This window comes from Pyrus communis, chromosome 5 (assembly GCF_041283825.1).
Source record: "Pyrus communis isolate YQ-2024b chromosome 5, ASM4128382v1, whole genome shotgun sequence".
NCBI classification, from domain to species: Eukaryota; Viridiplantae; Streptophyta; class Magnoliopsida; order Rosales; family Rosaceae; genus Pyrus; species Pyrus communis.
In genome coordinates, this window is record NC_142569.1 from 7338702 (window position 1) to 7361647 (window position 22946).

At 37.5% G+C, this 22946-nt stretch overlaps 2 protein-coding genes across 5 annotated transcripts; one reads left to right on the forward strand and one right to left on the reverse strand.

Annotated features, from left to right (window-relative positions):
* Positions 1 to 15299: 15299 nt before the first annotated feature.
* LOC137726332 (protein FAR-RED IMPAIRED RESPONSE 1) lies at positions 15300 to 20152 on the forward strand. 3 transcript variants are annotated; one of them, XM_088694019.1, is made up of 9 exons: positions 15301 to 15467; positions 16165 to 18398; positions 18504 to 18560; positions 18817 to 18885; positions 19011 to 19076; positions 19198 to 19266; positions 19435 to 19497; positions 19577 to 19684; positions 19859 to 20152. In XM_088694019.1, exons 2-8 carry the CDS (start codon positions 16194 to 16196, stop codon positions 19655 to 19657), a joined length of 2610 nt encoding a protein of 869 aa, XP_088550145.1. In that variant the 5' UTR covers positions 15301 to 15467; positions 16165 to 16193; the 3' UTR covers positions 19658 to 19684; positions 19859 to 20152. The 3 variants fall into 3 exon arrangements, 2 of the variants coding, with proteins under 2 accessions (XP_088550145.1, XP_068321347.2); XM_068465246.2 differs by having other exon boundaries at positions 15303 to 15467; positions 19429 to 19497; XR_015962449.1 differs by lacking the exons at positions 19577 to 19684; positions 19859 to 20152 and having other exon boundaries at positions 15300 to 15467; positions 18821 to 18885; positions 19429 to 19442.
* A 220-nt stretch (positions 20153 to 20372) lies between these two features.
* Positions 20373 to 21959, reverse strand: LOC137726333 (uncharacterized). Of its 2 annotated transcripts, none has more exons than XM_068465248.2 (2): positions 21826 to 21959; positions 20373 to 21200 (listed from the first exon to the last, which is right to left on the reverse strand). In XM_068465248.2, the coding sequence occupies exon 2, from the start codon at positions 21089 to 21091 to the stop codon at positions 20447 to 20449; it is 645 nt and encodes a 214-aa protein (XP_068321349.2). In that variant the 5' UTR covers positions 21092 to 21200; positions 21826 to 21959; the 3' UTR covers positions 20373 to 20446. The 2 variants fall into 2 exon arrangements, with proteins under 2 accessions (XP_068321349.2, XP_088550146.1); XM_088694020.1 differs by having other exon boundaries at positions 21831 to 21956.
* Positions 21960 to 22946: the final 987 nt, after the last annotated feature.

Genomic DNA, 22946 nt, shown 5'->3' on the forward strand with positions numbered 1-22946 from the left:
ATGCCACTCTATTTTATAATTTATGATGAAATTATATATATTTTAAGTATAAACAAACACTTATTTACACGAAATATAATAAATTACTTAAATCCGCCTAGTCCGTCTGAGCGCCCGCCTAGACCATGCCTATCCGCTAGATCTCAGCTCACCGTCCGACTAGCGCCTAATATTTTTTAGAACCTTACTTGTATATAGTATCGTATGCAAGTTTTTCTTATTTATGTCCAGTCTCATGAGTGCCCTATATTATGATTCTCATCATGCTCTTTTCGCTCTTTCTAGATCTCTTCTTGTAGATCGAGTAATAGTAAAAAATCATGTTAACGATTCATTAGATTCTCTGATTTTCCTCTTGTTGATGGAAAATTCTATTGCCTAATTAATGTTAAAATCAGATCTTATCTTTCTCTTCAAATATTACTACAAAGTTGAAAGTTGATGACATCCAAAAATCCATGTCATAACCAAGTATTCTTATTTTTGGGGTTGACACCAAAATCCACATGTCAGAAAATCAAATCATCTAGCGTTTGTTTGTTTTTGTTTGATGGGAGCTCTCTAGTGTTTTAGTTTTGAATTGAAGAAAGCATGCAAGTCAATGTGCATTTGTGTAAAGACGAAGATCAGAGAGAGAGAGAGAGGAGCTAGGGCGTAGTGGATCACGTGGTGGCCCTGGTCAGCAATCGGTTTATACAGAAAAAGAAAGAAGAAAAAGTCGAAGATCATGCAAAGCTGCACATGGCCTCTCCTTTCACCATGGGGTACCTGGATCTTATATACATGTATATGTCCTCTGAGTCTCTCTGTGGTTCCATGCCTCGCGGTTACATTTACTTGAAGTAAAAAGGCCAAAATCCAAAAGCCAAAGACCTATTATTATTATCGTTGTTTTCCTTAACGCATTTTTACTGTTTTTTCATGCATTGTAAACCCTATTTCCCTGCCTCTCTCTGAGATCTGAGAAAGAATTCTGAATCTATGATCACTTGGCTACATGGGCACGGTAAGACTTGTGCAGTATCAAATCTAAGTGTACTTTCTGACCTCTATTATGGACCCTAATACCCGGGCATTCTAGTGTCCTGAGCATTTCTGAACGTAGTTAATAAGATTTTGAGATCAATGAAAAGCATAGTGCAAGAGTAGTGAATTGTGCATTGGGTTTGTAGGTCAAGTCGTAAAGAAAATTTATTAGGATTTTATGCACTCGATGTTTTGTGTTTAATTTTTACATTCTCAAATATGGCTCATGATAAATTTATATATAGAGTTATTTTATGCAACGGTTAAGTATTTTTTGTAGATAATATATCGATAATAACAATTTTAAATTCGTTATGTGAAACATAGTAACGAATATTTAGTCCTTATCAACAACATATCTGCATTTTAACCGAACTTAGAAACACTATAGATATAATGTACAAACTTTCGTGTAATTTATCACACGTTTTGAGTGAGTGTGAACAAGACTTGACCGATCAATGAAATAATACCAACGGCTGAAGTTCTTGTTTTGTCAACTTTTACAGCAATTGCTTGAATTTTTTATCCTGCTTTTGTCAGATTGATTCTTTTACCTGTTTGACAGTTTGACTGTTTACTTTCAGGTCCAGTAAACCCTGACCTTAAGCATATTATTAAGTCTTTATATGTACAAACCTAAATAATTCGCATTGAATCCTAAGTTGCATTACTCCTCTCTTTTCATTGTTTTCGTGGATAAAATAATGATGGTGGGATAAGAACGAGGTCTGCATAGTCTTCCATGTGAAATCATGAATAACATATTCAGGTATATCATGTGCTTAAAAAAAAAAAAAATTTAATTGATAATAAAGAAATAATTTAATATTTTATAAGTTTTTGCATGATTTGATTCTTCATCGAATTAGACTTTGTCCTTGCATTCTTACAGTATACATGCATATTCTCTAATTTTTTATAAATGATATTGTGTAATTCTTTGTTTCATCATCCTTTGACCAAGTTGCTCTGATAAATGTCTTCTTCCTCACGAAAAGTTAGCATTCGGACATATATATTCTACTGTTAGGATCCTCCGTTCGGTCTTAGATTTTGTTTTCAGTTTTTTCATTCAAGGGGCTGAGGTTTCATTATGCTAACTAATGTTCAAGGCTGGTTATGGGATTTTAAGTGCTCAGTGCGAAAAATAATAAGTGGGTTCTTAATAAAAATTCTTGCTACAAAACTAATTTATATGTCTATAATTGTATTAATAAAAAATCTAGATGAATTATTATTACTTGAGCTATAGTTCAAATCAAACAATAACATGAAATAAATAAATAAAATATAAAACTTCATTTTAATCCTTAAAAAAGACGAGTTTTAGATTATATGTCACATCCCGGTCCAGGCCCCCACCACATCCCGAGCTCGACTCCACCGTAACACGATATTTTCCGCTTTGGGTCCCGACCACGCCCTCACGGTTTTGTTTCTAAGAACTCACACGAGAACTTCTCAATGGATCACCCATCATGGGATTGCTCTCGCGCGATCTCGCTTAACTTCGGAGCTCCTACGGAACCTGAATCCAGTGAGCTCCCAAAAGGCCTTGTGCTAGATAGAGATAAGAATATACATATAAGGCTTACATGATCCTCACCCCTGGACGATGTGGGATCTTATAATCCACCCCCCTTAGGGGCCCGACGTCCTCGTCGGCACACTTCCGGCCAGGGATTGGCTCTGATACCAAATTGTCACATCCTAGCCTATACCTCCACCACGTCCTGGGCTCGACTCTACCGTAGTACTATATTGTCTGCTTTGGACCTCGACCACGCCTTCACAGTTTTGTTTCTGGGAACTCACACGAGAACTTCCCAGTGGGTCACCCATCCTGGGATTACTCTCACACGAACTCGCTTAACTTTGGAGTTCCTACGGAACCCGAAACCAGTAAGCTCCCAAAAGGCCTCGTGCTAAGTAGAGATGAGAATATACATATAAGGCAACCGTTGGATCGTAATGAAATTTTAGTATGTTATTTAAGAAGCATAATGTAGATCTTTGGAAGTTACGGATCATAAATCCGAGGAGTGGATCTTCCGGATCGAGTTACGTAGGGTTATGGACCCTACCGTTTACCATTAACCAACAGTTGACTTTTGGTCAATGTGTCTCAAATCATTCTAGAATGTCCTTGGGGGATCTATTTTATGTAAGTTACGTGTTTTATAGATAAGAATTCTGAGATATGGTTTGATAATTGTTCTAGGCGCTAATCGTTCATGACGCCTCGATGTTTGTGCTAGGGAGTTATAGCGTTGACTCTAGGTGAGTGGGTTTTTGGTTTTCTATATATACGTGTGTGTGTGTGTATATATATATATATATGTTTTCCATTTTCCTAGAAATTGTTTTAAATGGATTTACGTTTTTAAATGTCATGTCAATTGCATTACATTTTAGTATATGCATTAGTATAGATATGCATATTATTGCATGACGTTGCGGACGCCCATGTAAGCTTCAGGTGAGTGCATATTGATGATAGCGATTGTAGTGTGTATGGTTATATTTAGATGCATTTAGTGCTCATTATCCTGCACCCCGATGTTAGTACTTCGCCCGAGGCCAGGGCCTAGCCTTCAAGTGATCATTCACCTCCTACACCGCACGCTCAGCTTGGATCCAAGTCAGGTGCCAGCCTGTCGTACAGGCCACATTAGGTGGTTCCGACTCGTAGGTGACATGCGATTTGTCGCATAGCCTTCACATGATTGTAGCACTTGAGCGCACTTATTTACACCCAGCCGGTCGTACAGACCACATTAGGTGGTTCTGACTCATGTGTAGGAATTAGTAGATAAGCTATAAATTCAGCCTTATAGGTCACGTTAGGTGACTCTGGCTGACATATCAGTTTACATTAATTTATTTCACCTGGCTTACTTATTTTATTGTTGAGATACTGGACATGGCATATACTTGGTTTTCACTATTCTCGAGCATGATTTCTACATATGTATGTATTACTATTTTCTGGGAAATTATACGGGTTTTAGGGTGAAGGGTTATTATTTTTGGAAAGAGAAATGGTTTCAAAAAGCTTTGTTATTGCCCATTCATGTTTTCTGTTTTTCGCCCCTCCAGGTTTTAGCTGCTGAAAATTTGTATCGACGAGGATTCTTGGCGAATCTCAGCATAGGTGGCTACCTCTGAGGGTATGATCCTTACCCACACTACTGTACTTTACTTATGCTTTGACGTCGCGTTAAAATGGGTTCGTTCTCGCTCACAGCGCACTCTTGTCTTTAGGCACTTTTAGGTTTAAATTTATTCCATTTTTCACATCACTATACTTTATGGCTTCATCACCTTCCAGGTGTCGGCCAGCGCAGCTCAATTCGGAGTCCTAGTAAACATTCCGGGTCGGGATGTGTCATTATAACCTTGTGTAAAATTAAAATCCAATTTATAGCAAAGCCGGCAAAGCTAAGCTAAAAATATAAAAATGATTTCTCTTTTACATATGGAGGCCATACTTCTCTTATTCACATACAGAACTTAGAAATTTACGAAGATGAAGTTCTTTTACCACAAACCAAGTACATATATATCGTCATCTATTGCACATGCTCAAAACCACAGCTGCTAATGGTTTGGATTGGCATAGAAATTAAAATGTAAACTTTAAAACATTATTTTATAACATAAGACATGAGCTTCCATTCTTCTTTTGCCGCCGTACTTCAATTACTGCCACGCTCCCCTCCTAATCTCCCTTTCTTCCTATTGAATGGTTACAATTAAGTCACGTTAACATTTTGTGTTAATTTTTTAATAATAAAAAAAAGACAAAAAACAATTTGTAAGATAAGAGAAGGGAAGGGGATAACAATAAGAGAGAAGAAAATCCTACTCCATCTTTGAGTTGCTATAATGATCTCCATCAATCTATTATAAATCATGAAAACAGACAACTTCTTTCTTTTGTTGTTGGAAGATAGACCATGTCCAGATACTATGAAAATAATTCTTATGGAGGTACAACCATACGGATGAACATATTCTATACTCATTAAGGAGGAAATACTGAAAAACCGTATTGGATAAAGTTACTACTTGCATCGGTTCACTTTTTACAGAGAAGTGAGACTCCAATTTGTAGGTCTCACTTCCTAAAAAATGAGGTGAGGCAGAGGCAGCCTTAACAAAGACTTATATGCCTAAATTTTGCAAAAGATAATATGTAGTGCTATGTTATCAATAAACTTGCATTCCAAATAATTTGGGAGAAAATAAGAAATAATGTGACGAAAATGGTGTGAATACAGGCTACAGTTTACAGCTTCTCTCTACACTTTTCACGTACACATTTTCCTAGAGCACGTACGTAGCATAATTGTTATAGTTTTAATTAGCACTTCCTCTTAATTTCGTCAAAGAGTAAACCAGAGTTTACTTAAATGGAGGATTTTGGTTCCACTTTTTATAGTCAAAACGATAGTGATGATTACGAAATTAAGGTTTCGATATCAAATATATAATAAGCCTTGACTGGTGATCAGCTGCTCACAAAGATTAATTATCTCTATTAATTAATTAATTAGGGATTCTAACTAGGTAGTGGCAACAACTAATTGTTATTCTACTCTCTCTCTCTCTCTCTCTCTCTCTCTCTCTCTCTCTCTCCTTGTGGTTATATCATACTCTTTGCACGAACATAATATTATTTTTACTTTCATTCACCACTTAAAGAACGTATATTTTTTGTTGAAATTTTATATTTGGAACAATTTAATTTTTTTATTTTTATTGACAGGCAAAATAATAATTTGAATCAAAAATTGTTTAGTTATCTAAATGTATCAATAAATGGATGGTTCTTCATGAGTACTTGGTACCTACAGCCTTGATGTATATGATACATTTGAATAACTAAATGAGCTCCGATTCAAACGATTTTTTGTAGGAATAATCTTTTAATGAAAATCAAGAAATTGAATGATTTCGATTATAAAATTTCCAAAAAAAAAATACATTATTTAAAAGCGGTGGAATGAGCTCATTCTCTCAAAGAGGAACGCAACCATTATCCTAATAGTATATAAGAAACACATATATTTGTGGGTGCATTAATGTTCGAGCTAAGTGTCTATATATGTCTAGGGTTTCTCAAAGTTTATGTGGCTGCATATATTGTAATCTCCTCCACATGCCTTGGGATAGGCCAGCTGCATACATATATATAGTAGTACCAAATTCAAATGGGAGTATACTTGTTATATAAACTGTAGGGAAAATTTCAAGATTTCACATTCCAAGTCCGAGCCAACCGACCAATATTGTGTAGGGGCTATATATATATGTATTGACTCTTAACGAGAGGGTATGTGGGAGCATCGTGCATGCCATACAGGCCCTTTCCCGAGACAGATTTATGCGATCCGTAAAAATAATATTTCCTGAGGATTAATGCAGCATTTGTTATTAATATAATTATTAATTATAAATGTGATTGTGTAAACTTAAAATACAATTTTAAGAAAATTCATCACGATTAGCATAAATAAAGCTACAAGGCAAAGGAATAATGACACAATTCTCATACACCTGAACTCTTCCCTCTTTGACGTCCCCTCTCTCTCACCTACTTTTATAATTAGTTTCAAAACAACATTTTATTTTTCAAGTAAAGTTTTAAGTAAGATTATGATATCATTTTTGTATAAAAAGTTTATAGTTTAAACAACCGTGTTGCCCACTAGAGCAGTTCTCTGTACAAATTGTTTGTTTTATATCACTTATTAAAGTGAATAATGAAAAAAATATATATTATAGTTAAAATGTGATAGTAGCATAAAAGCATGACAAAACTTGTCCAAAAAAAAGAGCATGACAAAACAGTCAGTAGGCAATACCATTCGAGAACCTAGCTAGACCATGGTATTACGTTTCAAATCCAAAGAAAATGTATCAATCAAGGGTGTGTTATCCACACATCTCATTTTACTTCTCACACACCCTTTAATAATTTCTGTTCGTTGATCTTCTTCAATTTATCTGATCCGAATGCCGAAAATTAAAAAAATATGTGAAAAGTAAAATGTGGTGTGTGGAAATCACACCCCTCAATCAAACGATCAAAACTGATAAGACCCAGCAGCAAAAAATAACCAGTACATGAACGCCACCATCTATCTTGCTAGGCACTAAACCAGTACACATATTAATTAATGGGTTATTTCTAGGATTTGTAAACCATGTTTATGAAAGATAATCATCCTAATTAACGGTTAATTAAGTTCTTCAATATAATTGGATGCCAGTGGAAAACTTTGAAACCTATGTTCTGCTACGCAAATACACGTCTTGGTTTAAGTCGCACCTTGAAAAGTGAAAACAAAAACAATCGACCCCCCTCCTCCTCCTCCTCCCCTAATTGACTGAAAACTAATAGTTAATTATTTAGGGTTCAATTCACTTGGAAGTTGGTTAATCATTCTACGACATCCATGCGACTGTGCAATGCATATTCATTGATCTTCAAACACAAGACATTGATCAAGATATCAATCCCAATTAATCAAAGTAAAACTCATGGCTCATCACCTGGTTATACATTGTATTTCTTTGGTCACCTTGAACATGGTGCTCTTAATTAACTACTACATGACTCATCTCATTGTCCTCAAAATCATGAAAAGTTATATATGGTTAAACATTATAAACCAATTCACGTGTTATAAGTGAAGAAATAGATAGTTTTGTTATGTTAATTGTCACACATTCAGTATTTATATCATATTAAATACCGAAAAAAAAACTTAGAGAAAAGTCTAAATTTGTGATAGCATTTGTCTTTATATTATAATTGTTGTATGTACTGCGCTCTTTTTTCTCTATCCAGAAGTTTTGTCTCAAAAGGTTTTCTTTATGGAGATTTTATCAACGAGACCCACATAATTGTTACTTTGGTTTGGTTGGCATTGTATTTTACACATAGTTGACAATGTTGGTTTGTATTTTATTTTACTCTGATAATTTTTCAAGCAACGTGTCTTTTAAAACGGCACAGCTTCAAATTTTAATGGTCATGTTAGAGTTTTGAATAACTTTTATACTTCTTAATCTATATTATCTATTGGTGCTTAAATAAAACAATTTTTACCATAAATATATATATGAGGTGATTAAAAATAAAGTTATGTTGTGGTCTATTTTATCTGACAAGAAGAGAGAGGGCCGACGGCAAGGAGAAGAGAGAGAGAGAGATGTGTTTGTGGAATTGTAGGGGAATGTGTGTGTTGTTATCCCTCCTACTGTGCCTTTATTTATAGTAGTAAAAGAAGAGAAGATATTCTTTCATCCCTAAGGAATACAAGATACAATAAGAAATGATAACTAGAATCAAATCAAATCTACGATCTACACAATCATACTTAAACTAGGAATGTTTACAACACTCCCCCTTGAGTGTGTAAATACTTAAGGTAGATTTAATATCATGCAGAAGTTGAGGAAGTCGACTCATTGACACTGATTCCAAGGAACAACACTTATTCTCAATAAGGTAGGAACTTGCAAGTCTCACTAAAAAACCCTAAGGCTATGGCAAAAATCCGAGGAGGGACAAAATCCATATTCTAAGGAAAAATGTATGAGAAATGCAAAGTCAAAGAAACGTCAACAGGACGTCATTCAGGGATATGACCAACCCAAGGTAGGTGCCTCTTTAAAACCTAGTTAGGTAGCAAAAACCCAATAGGAAAAATGCTCCTAATCGTAGGAAAAAAGAGTACATTAAGATCAAGCAAGTATCTACAGGATACTCCCCCTGAGTTTGACACAGTTCCAAAAGAGAAATAGCAAAGTTATAACTCAGAAAGTTTACGCATACCAATTCCATGAACAAGCTTCTGAAACGTTGTCTTCGGCAGTGATTTGGTGAAGAGATCGGCTAGATTGTCTTGCGAACGGAATTGCATGACTTCAATCTTCTGATGCTCTTGTTGTTGAAGTGTAAAGAAAAACTTCGGCGCAATATGCTTGGTGTTGTCTCCTTTGATGTAATCCTTCTTGAGCTGTTCGATGCAAGCTGCGTTGTCTTCAAAAATCGTCATCGAGCCATTAACGGCAGGATAAAGATCGTATGAGCTTCGAATATGGTCCACTACTACTCCCAACCAAAAGCATTCCCGAGTTGCTTCATGTAAGGCGATAATTTCAGCATGGTTAGATGAAGTGGCAACTGAGGTCTGTTTAGTTAACCTCCAAGAGATTACGGTGCCTTCAATGGTAAAGACATAACCCGTTTGAAAGCGCGCCTTGTACGGATCATATAAGTATCTTGCGTCGACATAACTAACAAGGCGAGAATCGACTCGAGAAGCAAATGGTGCGGCATCATTCGAGGATTTATAGGAATAGAATAAACCTAAATCCGTAGTACCTTTAAGGTAACCAAAGATGTCTTTCACGCCAGTCCAGTGTCTACGTGTAGGTGCATTATTGTATCTTGCCAAAAGATTAACAGTGAAGGAGATGTCAGGTATAATGCATTGAGCTAAGTACAATAAAGCGCCTATCGCACTTAGATAAGGAACTTCAGGCTCCAAAATCTCTTCATCATCCTCCTTCGGACAGAAGGGGTCTCGTTTTGCATCTAGTGATCAAACGACTATAGGAGTACTCGAAGGCTTCGCTTTATCCTCATTAAAGATGCGCAACGCCTTCTGGGTGCAGTTCGATTAATGTACTAGGATTTCATCCTAGCAATGCTCTATCTCGAGATCGAGACAGTATCGAGTCTTACCTAGATCTTTCATCTCAAATTCCGACTTCAAGTGCGCGACAGTTCTCGCGAGCTCTTCAGGAGTTTCGATGAGATTCATGTCATCAACATATACTGCAACAATCGTAAATCCAGAATGTGACTTCTTAATGAACACATAAGGGTATAGTTCGTTGTTCACATATCCCTGACTAGTCAAATACTCACTCAAACGGTTATACCACATTCTTCCAGATTGTTTCAAACCGTAGAGTGAACACCTCAGCCGAATTGAGAGCGTGTTTCGAGGTTTGGAAATATTTGAACCAGTTAATGTAAGTCCTTCGGGAACTTTCATATAAATTTCCGTATCAAGATCCCCGTAGAGATACACGGTTACTACGTCCATCAGCTGCATATCCAGTTTTTTGGAAACTACCAAACTGATAAGGTAGCGAAAAGTAATCACATCCATAACGGGTGAATAAGTTTTATCATAGTCAATCCCAGGGCGTTGTGAGAAGCCTTGTGCAACAAGACGAGCTTTGTAACACAAAATTTCATTCTTCTCATTACACTTCCGAGCGAAAACCCACTTGTAGCCAACGGGCTTCACATATGGAGGAGTAGGAGTTACAGGTCCAAACACCTTACGTTTCGCAAGCGAATCGACTTTGACTTGGATTGCTTGTTTCCAGTTTGATCAATCAGTTCTACATCGACATTCATCAACGGAACACGATTCAATGTCATTGCTCAACATGATCTTAGTAGCTACTGCAAATGCTAATGCGTTGTCGACAATCATCTCATTTCTACGTCACACATCATCTAAGCTAGCATAATAGATCAAAATCTCACGAATCTCGGGAGGAGAATTCGTCTATTCAAGGATGCTTCCATAATCTAGAATTTCCTCATGAGTTAGATAGAATGAGTAAGCGATAGTCAGATTCATGGTAGGCTCTTCGGGACCATGTGCCGTGATTTTCCTCTTCCGGTGGTGTGAATCCTTTGAACCAAGGGGTCTGCCATGCTTTTATGTAGGGCAGATGATTGGCTAGTTGTTAATGTACTTGGACCACCAAGATTGGTGTCCCGGGCAACCTGGAGGGCAATCCGTCGTACATTTGGTACATCCATCCTTATAGGCGTATTAGCAGCTGGAATATGTGATCTTGTCATGTGCGCTAGATTGGTGAAATCATCTGGCATGCTCTGAGCTATGCCTTGGAGATCTAATATGTGCTGCACTTCAGTTTCAGACTGAGCGGTGCAGATATCTAAATGAGACAAAGTGGGAGTCGTCCACGATAATTCGCATCGTTCTTTAGGAATGATAACGTTTTTATCTCCCCTTAACGATGGGAAGACTGTCTCATAGAAGTGACAATTCGTGAAACGAGCGGTAAACAGATCGCTTGTCAAAGGTTCTTAAGTAACGAATAATCGAAAGAGAATCATATCCGACACAGATTCCCATCTTTCACTGAGGCCCCGTTTTTGTAGGTAAAGACAGCGAGATCGGCATATATACCGCACAATAAAAAACGCGCAAATGCGATATGTCGGGTTCGTATCTGGAAACTAACTGAAGGGCATTAAATGGTTGTGTCGCAACAGGCTTTAAGGCAGACCAACTTTGTTGCGTGCAATATTGCATGGCCCCAAGCAGTGATCAGAAGCTTGGTATGTATGACCAATGATCGAGCAATCATTTGTAAGCGCTTAATGAAGCCTCTGCCAGGTCGTTCTGGGTGTGAACATAGGGTATTGGATGTTCAACTTCAACCTCAACTGACATGCAATAGTTATCAAAAGTTTTAGATGTGAATTCTCTAACATTATCCAATCGAATAGATTTGATCAGCTAATCAAGGTGGTGAGCCCTGAGCTTGATAACCTAAGCCAACAATTTGGAGAATGCAGCATTCCTTGTGGACAACAAGCACACATGTGACCAACGTGTGGAAGTGTCAACCAAAACCATAAAGTATCTAAATGGTTCCCAAGGAGGGTGAATCGATCCACAAATGTCCCCCTGAATCTGTTGTAGAAAAATGGAAGGATTCGAACAAATCTTGTCATAAGAAGGCTTAATGATAAGTTTTCCCATTGAATATGTTTGACATGCAATTCCTTGGATCGAACCTAAACTTTGGGTTAGTGGATGCCCGTATGAAGATTTAAGGATACGGCGCATCACTATTCGTCCAGGATGTCCCAAACGATCATGCCAAAGTGTAATTTCGTGCGTGGTCCCAGTAGTAGGGCCGGCCACATAGTGGCATTCAATGGGGCGTATGGTCGTAGTATACAGACCACTCGGGTTACGCTCCATCTTCTCTAGAATACGCTTCTGGCTATATTCGTATAAAGTTATGCACATAAATTCAACTCCGTTTCTACGTGGGTTTCAGTGTGGTAATTGTTATCTCTAATGTCCTTGAAACTTAGCAACGTTCTTCCGGAACATGGAAAATATAGTGCCTTATTAATGGTCAAGATTGTACCATTGGACAACATTATAAGTGCATTACTGTATCCTTCTATCAGGTTGGATGGGCATGAGATGGTTATCAGAGGTGCATTCTTAGGTATGAAGTTAGTGAAATAGATGCGTTCACGCAAAACAGTGTGCGTGGTTGCATTATCTGCCAGACAACTAACTTTCCTACTAGTCATACCTAGAATGAAAAATTAATTTGAATAGGTCACATGCATAAAAGTTCGTAAAAAAAAATATCAATCAAAGTAATTTCATTTATTCAAGGATGGTAATTAACTAAAACTTAATATCCAAAAACAAATCACCAACTAATAATCCAAACATAAAGGAAAATTGCTCAAAAATCAACCAAAAAAACAAAAGGGGTTCGGCCACTTAGTGGAATTCAGCCCCAATTATCTTATTTCAACCAAAAGATAAGTCTATGTCTAAGATTCTAATCTTCCATAGGGGTGGTATCCTCCTGAAAGTCAGAAACCTCCATCTTTGTAGTCTCCGATTTGTCCACTTGCATGAAGTTTGATTTAAACTTCTTACGACGAGAATGATATTCATCTACAACCTTCTTGTGAGCTTGGCAATTCAAACCATAGCGATATCACATATCTGCATCTATGGTTTCAAGTGCTTTGCCCTTATTCTTGAAGTTCTGCGCCTTTGGAGTGAGGTTTGGGCGCTTCTGGGCTTTTTTCCTCCTTTAGATGGGCCTTGGCTCTGTTGACCTTGGTGGGATGGCTTCTGACCGCCCATACCACGCCTCTTTTGGCGTTTTGGGCGTTGGTTTGTGTTATAATGTGCTTCAAGCACAACAGTCGCCCCTGTTCGAGGTTGATGATTCTTCATCAACAGCTAGTTCTGCTTTTTAGCAAAAAGTAAAACAGAGATCAAATCCTAGAATTTAGTGAACTTCTGAACTCTATATTGTTGCTGCAGGACAATATTAGAAGCAGAGAAGGTCGAATAGGTCTTCTTCAGTCAAAGTTTCATTGCAAAACTTTAGAAGTGATCGGATTTGACAAACTTCATAATTATATTCATTCACAGACTTAAAGTCTTAGAAGTGTAAGTACTGCCAGTCGTGTCTTACTTCATGCAAGAATATGTCCTTTTGGTGATTAGAGTGATCAGCCAAAGCGACCCATAATGCACGTGGATCCTCCTTAGCAAGATATTCAGTTTGTAGAGCGTCATGAATATGTCTTCGAATGAAGATTTTAGTGGTGGCTTTTTCAACTTCACCAACAGGCTCGTCTGTTGCTTCTTCAATAGCAGGACGCAAATTCTTTGCAGTGATGTGGAGTTTCACATCTTGAACCCACTTGAGGTAGTTCCTTCTAGAGACCTCCAAAGCGGTGAAGTCGAATTATTTTAAATTCGACATGTTCCTATCACAAAAGAGATGGACAAGATGTGGTTAGTGTAATGGAGAAAAAATCAATCCATTCACGTATGAGTAGAACATACAGGTTCTAATAGACATGTATTGGTTTAATTTTGCATGAAAAACTTTGAGTTTTCATGGGTGATGTTTTTAAGTGAAAACTTCAGATTTTCAAACAAGGCATGTTTATAAGAAACTTCGGGTTTCAAAATAATTATGAACTTTAGGTTCATATATTCCTACAGGCAAACACAAATATAAATGCAAACAAATATGCAAAAATAGAATTTTTAGGTTTATAATTATAATTGAATTGATTTATTTGGACTTCGTGCCAAATTAAAGTGTGGGTGAAAAAAATATAAAACTCATTGGGCCTAAAATAATTAGGCGAATAAAATTCGGGGCCCCAAAAAAATGAAGCCACGGTTGACTAAAAAAAAATGTGCCGTGTATCCCAGGCCCAAAGATTAGGTTGGGGGTCTCAAGTGGGGCTATAGGCCCACGGTGAGCACTGGGCAAGGATTGGGCTGCTGCAGGTAAACCCAAAAAAAACTAAAAAAAATGTTTCTTTTTTCTTTCGCGCAGGCCTTTTCAGGAGAGCCCCAAAAAAAATTCACTTTTTATTTTTTATTTTTTATTTTTATGCTAGCCGTGAGAAACTGTTTGGCTCGAGGGAGCTCCAAAACCCAACGGGCTGGAGTAGTATGCCAAAAAAAAAAAAAAGGCCAAGCCTAGTGGCTTGGGGCAGGCAAGGAGTCGATGGCTCCTAGTTTCGGCTCGACGCAAGATGCAAGCTTGGCAGCACATGGGAGACAATACGAGCCCAAAGGACTAACTATGTGTGCACGGTGTGACCCATCACCATGGATGGGGTAAGGCAAGACACAGGTTCAAAGAATCCTAACTGTTCTAATCGCAATTTTTTTTTATATTTTTATAATTCAATTATATGCATATTCAAAACAATAATATGTTAATTTAATTCAATGTGAGGCATATACAAATATATTTGATTTAATTCATAGCAAATATCAAATTCACCTAATTCAATAATTATGATTATGAGGCATACATAATTTATGTATAATCTAAAATACGTAAAATGTAAAGTTGGGTCATGCATCATGGTGAATGTTCATGCTATCAGGGCTGCAAAAATATCGAGATAAAAACCGTTGTTTTGAAAGAACCTAATTGTATGATGATATGGATGAACTGGTTTGATGCAGAAAAATTCTTCAACATCAGATTCCTAGGCGCAGCGGTAGGAGCGTGCTGATAACGTGTTGTGGTCTATTTTATCTGACAAGGAGAGAGAGAGCCGACGGCAAGGAGAAGAGAGAGAGAGAGAGAGAGAAGTGTTTGTGGAATTGTAGGGGAATGTGTGTGTTGTTATCCTTCCTACATTGTGCCTTCATTTATAGTAGTAAAGAGAGAGAATATATTCCTTCATCCCCAAGGAATACAAGATACAATAAAAAATGATAACTAAAATTAAATATAATTTAAAATTTACACAATTATACTTAAATTAGGAATGTTTACAACAAGTTACTATTTTTTTCGTAAACGAGACGATCAAAATATATTGTTGTAGTCAAAAGAAGAAGGGAAAATAAAGGGAGACGGTCAAAATCATTTTTGGAAATTTTAGGCGGGTCCCACGTGAAAGGGCAGAAGGGCGAGTATGGCAAAATGGAATGCGAGTACGGGAGTCGCAACTCGCAACTCCGAAGCCCTAACCTTCATAGCCCGAAGCTTTTCCTACTCGCGGCCACCGATTGATCTCTTCTACTCTCCGGACCCTGGCCGATTCAGTTCGGGTAATTCCAATTCTCCTTTCCTTATTACTATCAACCCAAAGTTCAATTTTGTTTATCTATTTTTGTTATTTTTGTGATTTTTAATTTATTACTTATTAGCTCTGCACTTCAGTGATTGCTTGCAGTTTCATTTTCCTAATCTGCTTCTAATTATTTTGAATTTTATTTTATCTTCCTTTTTTAGCTGTTGTGAACACTTAGTTACTCTTTCTGGGTTCATTTTCGTTAATTAATGTGGAATTTCTGTTCTAATTTATGATCAGTGTATTATTATGCTCTCTTACTTCTCACATGTAGGTTTTTTGTGTGAAAGTTTTCATTTTTTGACTGCCACTTGTTTGGTTTTTGTGTTCTTCAATTGGGTATTTGGCATTATGCTGAATTATGATGTTTTATGCTGAAATTTAGATTCTTTAATTTTTGTTTTTGTGGGTGAAATCTTCTGCATTGAGTGTTATGTGTAATGTGAAGTAGATAGTAATTAATTAATTCTTATCTCTATAATTTTCATTTTTGTACGTGTATCTTGGTATTTCAGTTTGTGTATGTATCTATAATTTTCATTCTCCTGTGATACTGCAGTGAAATGTTGTTAAAGTTTTTGACTTGTGATGATCCTGTCACCTTTGGTACTGCACCTAGTTTCCGGTTGTACTAAATATAACCCCTTTTTGCTGCCGTGCGCATATCTGAACAGGTTGCTTTAAGAAAATTTAGATTCTTCCAATGGGGATAGATCTTGAACGGCCTTCGGGAGAATGCCGTAAGGAAGGTATTAGAGACCATGCCATTGTGAAAGCTACTAATGGTCCTGCAAATGATGAGGAGGATACAGGACAAAATGAAAACAAGGTGGTTGCCAGAGACGAAATCAATTTGAATTCTACAAAAGATTTAGAACCTCATGATGGAATGGAGTTTGAATCAAAGGAAGATGCATTTTCGTTCTATAGAGAATATGCCAAGTCTGTGGGGTTCGCTGCTGTAATAAAGGCCAGTCGTCGATCAAGAGTATCCGGAAAGTTTATTGATGCAAAATTTGCATGCACTAGACATGGGAGCAAACGAGAATCTAATACAGCTGAAGCACCAGAGTACGTTTCAAACCCCAGAGAATCTAGTATCTGTGACTCTGTTAAGAGAAAACGAGGTCGCTCTAACCGATCTTGGGAGAAAACAGATTGTAAAGCCTCCATGCATGTTAAGAGGCAAGATGGTAGATGGATTATTCGTAGTTTCATAAAAGAGCATAATCATGAAATTTTCCCTGATGAAGCCTATTATTTTCGGGGGCATAGGGATTTAGATCTAGGTAGATATGATGTTGATCGCTTACTTGCTATCCGGAGAAGAACAAAGAAGATGTATGTTGATATGGCCAAACAGTCCGGTGGCTTCAAGAAGTTAGATAATCAAAAAGGTGGTGGGACAAATCAATCACTGAGCAGGAAGCATTTATCTTTAGAGGAAGGAGATGCTCAAGTTATGCTTGACTACTTTCTGTATATGCAAGATGAGAATCCTAACTTCTTTTATGCAGTTGATCTGAATGAGGAGCAGCGTTTGAAGAATGTTTTCTGGGTTGATGCCAAAGGAAGACTTGATTATTGGAATTTTAGCGATGTAGTATTTCTTGATACCGCATATATCAAGAATGAATACAAATTGCCGTTTGTTCCCTTTATTGGGGTGAACCACCACTTTCAGTTCATTTTGCTTGGATGTGCTTTACTAGCTGATGAGAGTAAATCATCCTATGTCTGGCTGATACGGGCATGGCTAAAAGCAATGGGTGGACGTGCTCCAAGAGTAATACTTAGTAGCCGAGATAAAGTCCTGAAAGAAGTGATTACAGAGGTCCTTCCTGATTCTCGTCATTGTTTTTGTTTGTGGCACATATTCGGCAAGATTCCTGATAAGCTTGGTTATGTGATTAGGCAACATGAAAAATTTATGGTTAAGTTTAACAAATGCGTTTTTAAGTCTTGGACAAATGAACAGTTTGAAAAAAGATGGTGGAAAATGGTTGATAGATTCAATTTAAGGGATGACGCATGGTTCCAATCATTGTATGAGGATCGTGGACGATGGATACCAACATACATGAGAGACACTTTTCTGGCGGGTATGTCTACAACCCAGCGGTTAGAAGGTATAAATTGTTTCTTCGACAAATTCATGCAGAGGAAAACTCCGTTGAAAGAATTTTTAGAACAATACAAAACAATCCTTCGAGAGAGGTATGAAGAGGAAGTAAAAGCTGATTTTGAAACATGGCATAAGCAACCAGCATTGAGATCTCCATCACCATATGGTAAACAAATGGCAACTATGTATACTCATGCGGTATTTAAGAAATTCCAAGTTGAGGTTTTGGGAGTAGTTGCTTGTCATCCAAAGAAAGAAACTGAAGACGGAGTAATCAAAACTTTCAGAGTTCAAGATTTTGTAGAGAGTCAAGATTTCATTGTGGAGTGGAACGAAATGACATTGGATGTATCCTGTTTATGCCGTTCGTTTGAATTCAAAGGTTTTCTTTGTAGACATGTGTTGATTGTACTGCAAATGTCTGGTGTACACAGTATTCCATCTCAGTATATATTAAAACGTTGGACGAAAGATGCAAAGAATAGGCAAACGATGAGAGAAGGGTCTGATGCAGCTGAGACTAGAGTTCAACGTTACAATGATCTATGCCAACGAGGCTTTAAATTGAGTGATGAAGGTTCTTTATCCCAAGAAAGTTACAGTATTGCGTTTAATGCATTGGAAGAAGCTCTGAGAAGTTGTGAGAGTATAAATAACTCAATCCAGAATGTAACAGAGCCAATCTCGCCAAAGACTCATGGTCCTCAAGGCTCCGAAGGAGAGAACCAAGGCAACAACAATATCGAGACAAATAAAAAAAATGGTGCATCCAAGAAAGGACAGGTTAGTTGAACTTGTGGTGATTATTATTCTTATATTCCTGGTTGTGTTTTCTTTTGGAAAATTTAAATGCTCATTTGGTTTGGTATGTCTTTTGAATTCTTTTAGGTGCATTCGGAGCCAGAGGCCATAACCATTGGGATGCAAGAAAGCTGGCAACAAGTGGTTAGTCATGCTATGTTATTGTTTAAGCCTTACCCATTTTATAGCATAAAAGGAATTTCTTTATGTGGGTTCCAAACTTGTTGCCGGGGCACTTGAAATTACGAATTCTGGCCCGTGATTGTTTTATAAATCGCAAGAGAGCATGCTAGAGATGGTACAATATAGTTAGCAGCAATCATAATGTTTAGCAAAACACTTCTTATTCACATTGCTGTTTATTATTTCCTAAAATTTAGAGTGGCATGTTTATTCTTAGGCAGAACTCACCTCAAGAGCTCCAAACTTCGATGGTTATTATGGCAGTCAACAAATTGTTCAAGGAATGGTAAGATATTATTCTCATCACGAAATTACAGTACTGCGATTCTGTTCAAGGAAAAAGACGTCTGTACAACAATTTATCCCATGCTTAAAATTGATTTGAGCTGTGTCCCTTGGATCTTCTTGTAGGGGCACCTAAACACGATACCCTCCAGCCGTGAAGAATATCATAGCAATCAGCTTATGCCAAGGCTGGTAGTGCACATTTCCTATTTGTTTAAGAACGTAATTTTATGGATATTTTCATATAAATTTCTAATTATTTATAAAAAAGTACAGTACAACTTCTTCACTAAATCCTTCGTTTCTGCCACAGGGTCTAATAAACTCAATCGTGCCCATCCATGATTCTCACTACATGACTGAGCAAAGACTGCATGCGGTGGTACAGAATTCTTTTGTTTTTTCATAAGCTCATGGATTTTTTTTTCGTTTAATCATAAATGAAAGGAGAGTCCGTTCGTTTGAGGGGTGATGTCATTTGTTACTGTTAGTACCATTTCTGTTTGCATTTCTTGGTATAGTAATGATACCCCGTTGTGTGTAGGCGCAGTTGCATTTCAGACCACAATCTATTCCGAGTTATTTTGACATTCAGGATGGTTTGCAAGATGTGGTATGCAAATACTAATCTAGGCTGTCTGGATTTTTTCTTGGCGTGAGATTCTTGACATCGGTTTTCATTCTTCTTCCAGGACCAGTCTACTGTGGGAACCAATCAACCACATGGCTTGTCATCAAAACATTTGCATTCTAAACACCCATCTCATCAGTAGCGAAGCGTTAGTACCTGTCTACCAAAGGTGAGTTACAAGGGATTGACTACCTGCTCCCAAACGTTTCAAAACCAACCTTCGTTGGCCAGTATTCCGTCATAGTTTTATCGATACCAACCTCGGTTCCTAGTACAGACTTTTCTTTGATTTCTGTTTTCCAGAATCATAAGATTATAATTTAGCAAATCTATTATTTCACACGTGAAGAATATGGGAATGAAGCAACACTCTGCTGCAACTGAGAAATCCAAAATTGAAGGAATCTAACGTTGTAGATTTTGTCGGAGAACAGGGAGAGATCCGACCATGATCAGGAAGACGGAAATACCGTTGGTGTTTGTCCCAGTAGAGATGTGGAAATCCCTCAAGTCCAAGAACTAATATTATCCGATTCTTCTCTTTTTAGCTTACAGCTATTCTGTATAGGTGATTGCCTCCTCTGTCATATACAAATGTACAATTTTTTTAATTAATCCAATTTCCAAGTTCAACTAATTAGCCATGTTCATATTTTCCATCCCTAAGCATTAGCACAATCTGGGGGTTTGGAGAAGTGATTTCCGCACTTCTCCTTCCCACGCACTCCTCCCCTTTTATCCACCGTTGACTTGTACAAATCAAAGGAGGATTGAGAGGAGTGCGTGGGATAAAAGTGAACCGCGGAAATAATTTCCTGTTATCAAACTTGTGGAAATTTAATATCGAGAAGATTGACTAATCTCGCGAAGAGGAGTAGAACACATTGACTAATCTCGCAAAGAGGACTACATCTTGATCGTCTTTTTTATTTCATTCAAGAGAAACTTTTGCGCCAAGAGCTTTCAGCTTCTCTATTAGTTGCTCTCCTTCTTCCTTTGACACTCCTGTCTTTAGCACCGATGGCGCCTTCTCCACTAAATCCTTTGCTTCCTTGAGTCCCAAGTCGGTGAAGCTCCTTACCTCCTTGATCAGTTTTATTTTTGAAGCAGCCTCAAATGACTCCAATTTCAATTCGAATACAGTCTTTTCCGGTTTCTTCTCCTCCTTAGCTGCCGACGGTCCCTTAGTCGCCAATCCTATTCCAGCAGCTCCCGGCTTCATGACTCCTACAACTGGTGGTTCCGTCATTCCCTTTTTTCTCATCAAAATGGAACCCAGCTCAGCAACTTCAACCAGTGTGAGTGATGATATTTCATCTACGAGCCTAAAAACCCGATCAGTTGGAGGACTACGATGCTCTGTGGGATCAAATGTTGCTGGATCATAATCAGCAGGGAGTCTTCTTTGGTCAATCTCCACCTCTTCCTCCTCTTCCTCTTCTTGCCTTGCAGGTTGACCAAAGTTTCGACAAACCCCATTTAAGCTACCAGGATTCAGTGCTCCAAGGGAAGAAATAAAGGGTCTTCTGCAAATCCCATTAGGCAAATGATTCCGTAATCTCAAGATCAAACTCATCTTTTCAAGGTTTGCACAAGACTCGGTTCTCTAACAAATGGAAATCAACCTATGACGAACCCATTCACTTCTCGCAATCGCTTATCTGGATCCGGAATCCACACAAAACCTGTCAGATGCATTTGCTAAGGTTAATAGAGTTTCTAATGCTAAAGAATCGAACGTTAAAGCTAACAAAACAGGCTTGAATCAATACACTCTCAGAAACAAACAGAACTACGCTTCTTCTACTTGCACATCATTTCCCCTTGAAAAAATTTATCCCCGCCAACTCGTTGTAAATTTCTATCATTGGGAGGTAATGATATCCAAAATTTTTGTCTTCAACATCTTCCCATTAAAAATCAACAAATAACTAAAAAGGGGAGGGGAAATGCTTGGTTTCTGAGGGTAGGGGCGGAATCGAATTCCCGAATTCCATCATTTGGATTCCGAGATTGGTTTTGTGTATTTCGGGTATGTTTTAACCACAAGATTCAGACTTTTGTCTTCAACAATCAAAAGCAGAACAGACAGGGCAAGAAATCATTAAAGTTTCCAACTTTTGATTGAAATTTTCTGATCCCATTTTCTGAGTAACCAAACAGAAGGTAAATTTATGAAACTAACAAACAAAGAAGCGCCCATTTCCGGAGCCTGATGGAAACTCAATTAGGCAATCACATGAAACCATTTCTGATTACAAGTCCAAAATCAATCATCACAGAGAGAGAGAGAGAGGAGAGAGAGAGTACCTTACGAGTTCTGAGCTCGTGTAAGTTAGACGTAGAACCCTAGAGAGACTGAGCGAGAAACAAGGGTTTTTGTATATGTTTTTTAAAGGAAAATAAAAATCCCGGGTTTAAACAGGCACGTAAGACCGACCCAAGAGTAGACACGTGCCCCCTATTCAGTCTCATTTTTCCTCAATTGATTAAAGAGAGTTTAAACGAAACTCCTAATACTGTTTACTTTAAAAAATCATATTTTACCTTTTTCTAATACTATTCACTACACCTTTATTTGTTATTTTTCATTAAAATTAAAGTTTTTTTTTTTTGACTTCTTCGTTAGTTTTCCTTTGGTTTTCAATCGTTTTTATGACACAATCTATGATCCACATTTAATTCTCTTTTCATGTTTTTGCTTCGAATCTATTTTCGATTGCAAGAAGTCCTTTACCATGGAAAGAAGTTGAGTCATTGTACGACGGTGTGAGTTCAAATTTCGTCAGTGACTAATCTAACATTTAATGATTCTAATCTAACAAAATCTATTATTTGACAAAGAAAAAAAATCTATTTTCGATTTTTAGAACATGGGAGTGACCGTACGATGCTTCATGATTCTCATCCTTTTCTTGCCCATCATTTTCGAATGATTCAGTGGCTGGACGGAGATGGTTTAACCGGACGATAAGCTTGTCGGAGTAGCTGGAGAAAAAAAAGCATTGCAACCTGCAGGTTTCTTCCATTCCATGGGTGTATTACATTCTTAGTTACAATCGTTGCGCGTTAGAGTGAATATTGGCCGACTATCGTTGACTTTTCGATTAACATTTGTTATGCTAGATATCCCACATTTGAAATTCATGGGATGATACAAATGCTTATTAAGGACTTAAAACCGGATTTTGTAATTGCTGAACATTGTAGCGTGGACTTCCTGTAACTGAGTAGGAAAATAAAGTTGATTGGCACCGAATATTTATAAACTCTGCCATTGTCTAACCTGATATTATAACTAACAGAACATTAAAATGATTGGTTGTGTAAAGAATGAGTTTGCCATTGCCGAGCCTAATATTAGAACTAAGCAAAACATTAAAATGATTGGTTGTGTAAAGAATAAGTCTACCATTGCCGAGTCTCATAGT

Bases quoted from the DNA above. Each gene is read 5' to 3' on its own strand.
- LOC137726332 (XM_068465246.2), top strand. From the start codon at position 16,194: ATGGGGATAGATCTTGAACGGCCTTCGGGAGAATGCCGTAAGGAAGGT. The intron at 19,267-19,428 runs GTACAGAATTCT...CGTTGTGTGTAG, and splicing joins AGCAAAGACTGCATGCGGTG to GCGCAGTTGCATTTCAGACC. The intron at 19,498-19,576 runs GTATGCAAATAC...TTCTTCTTCCAG, and splicing joins AGGATGGTTTGCAAGATGTG to GACCAGTCTACTGTGGGAAC.
- LOC137726333 (XM_068465248.2), bottom strand. From the start codon at position 21,091: ATGAGTTTGATCTTGAGATTACGGAATCATTTGCCTAATGGGATTTGC.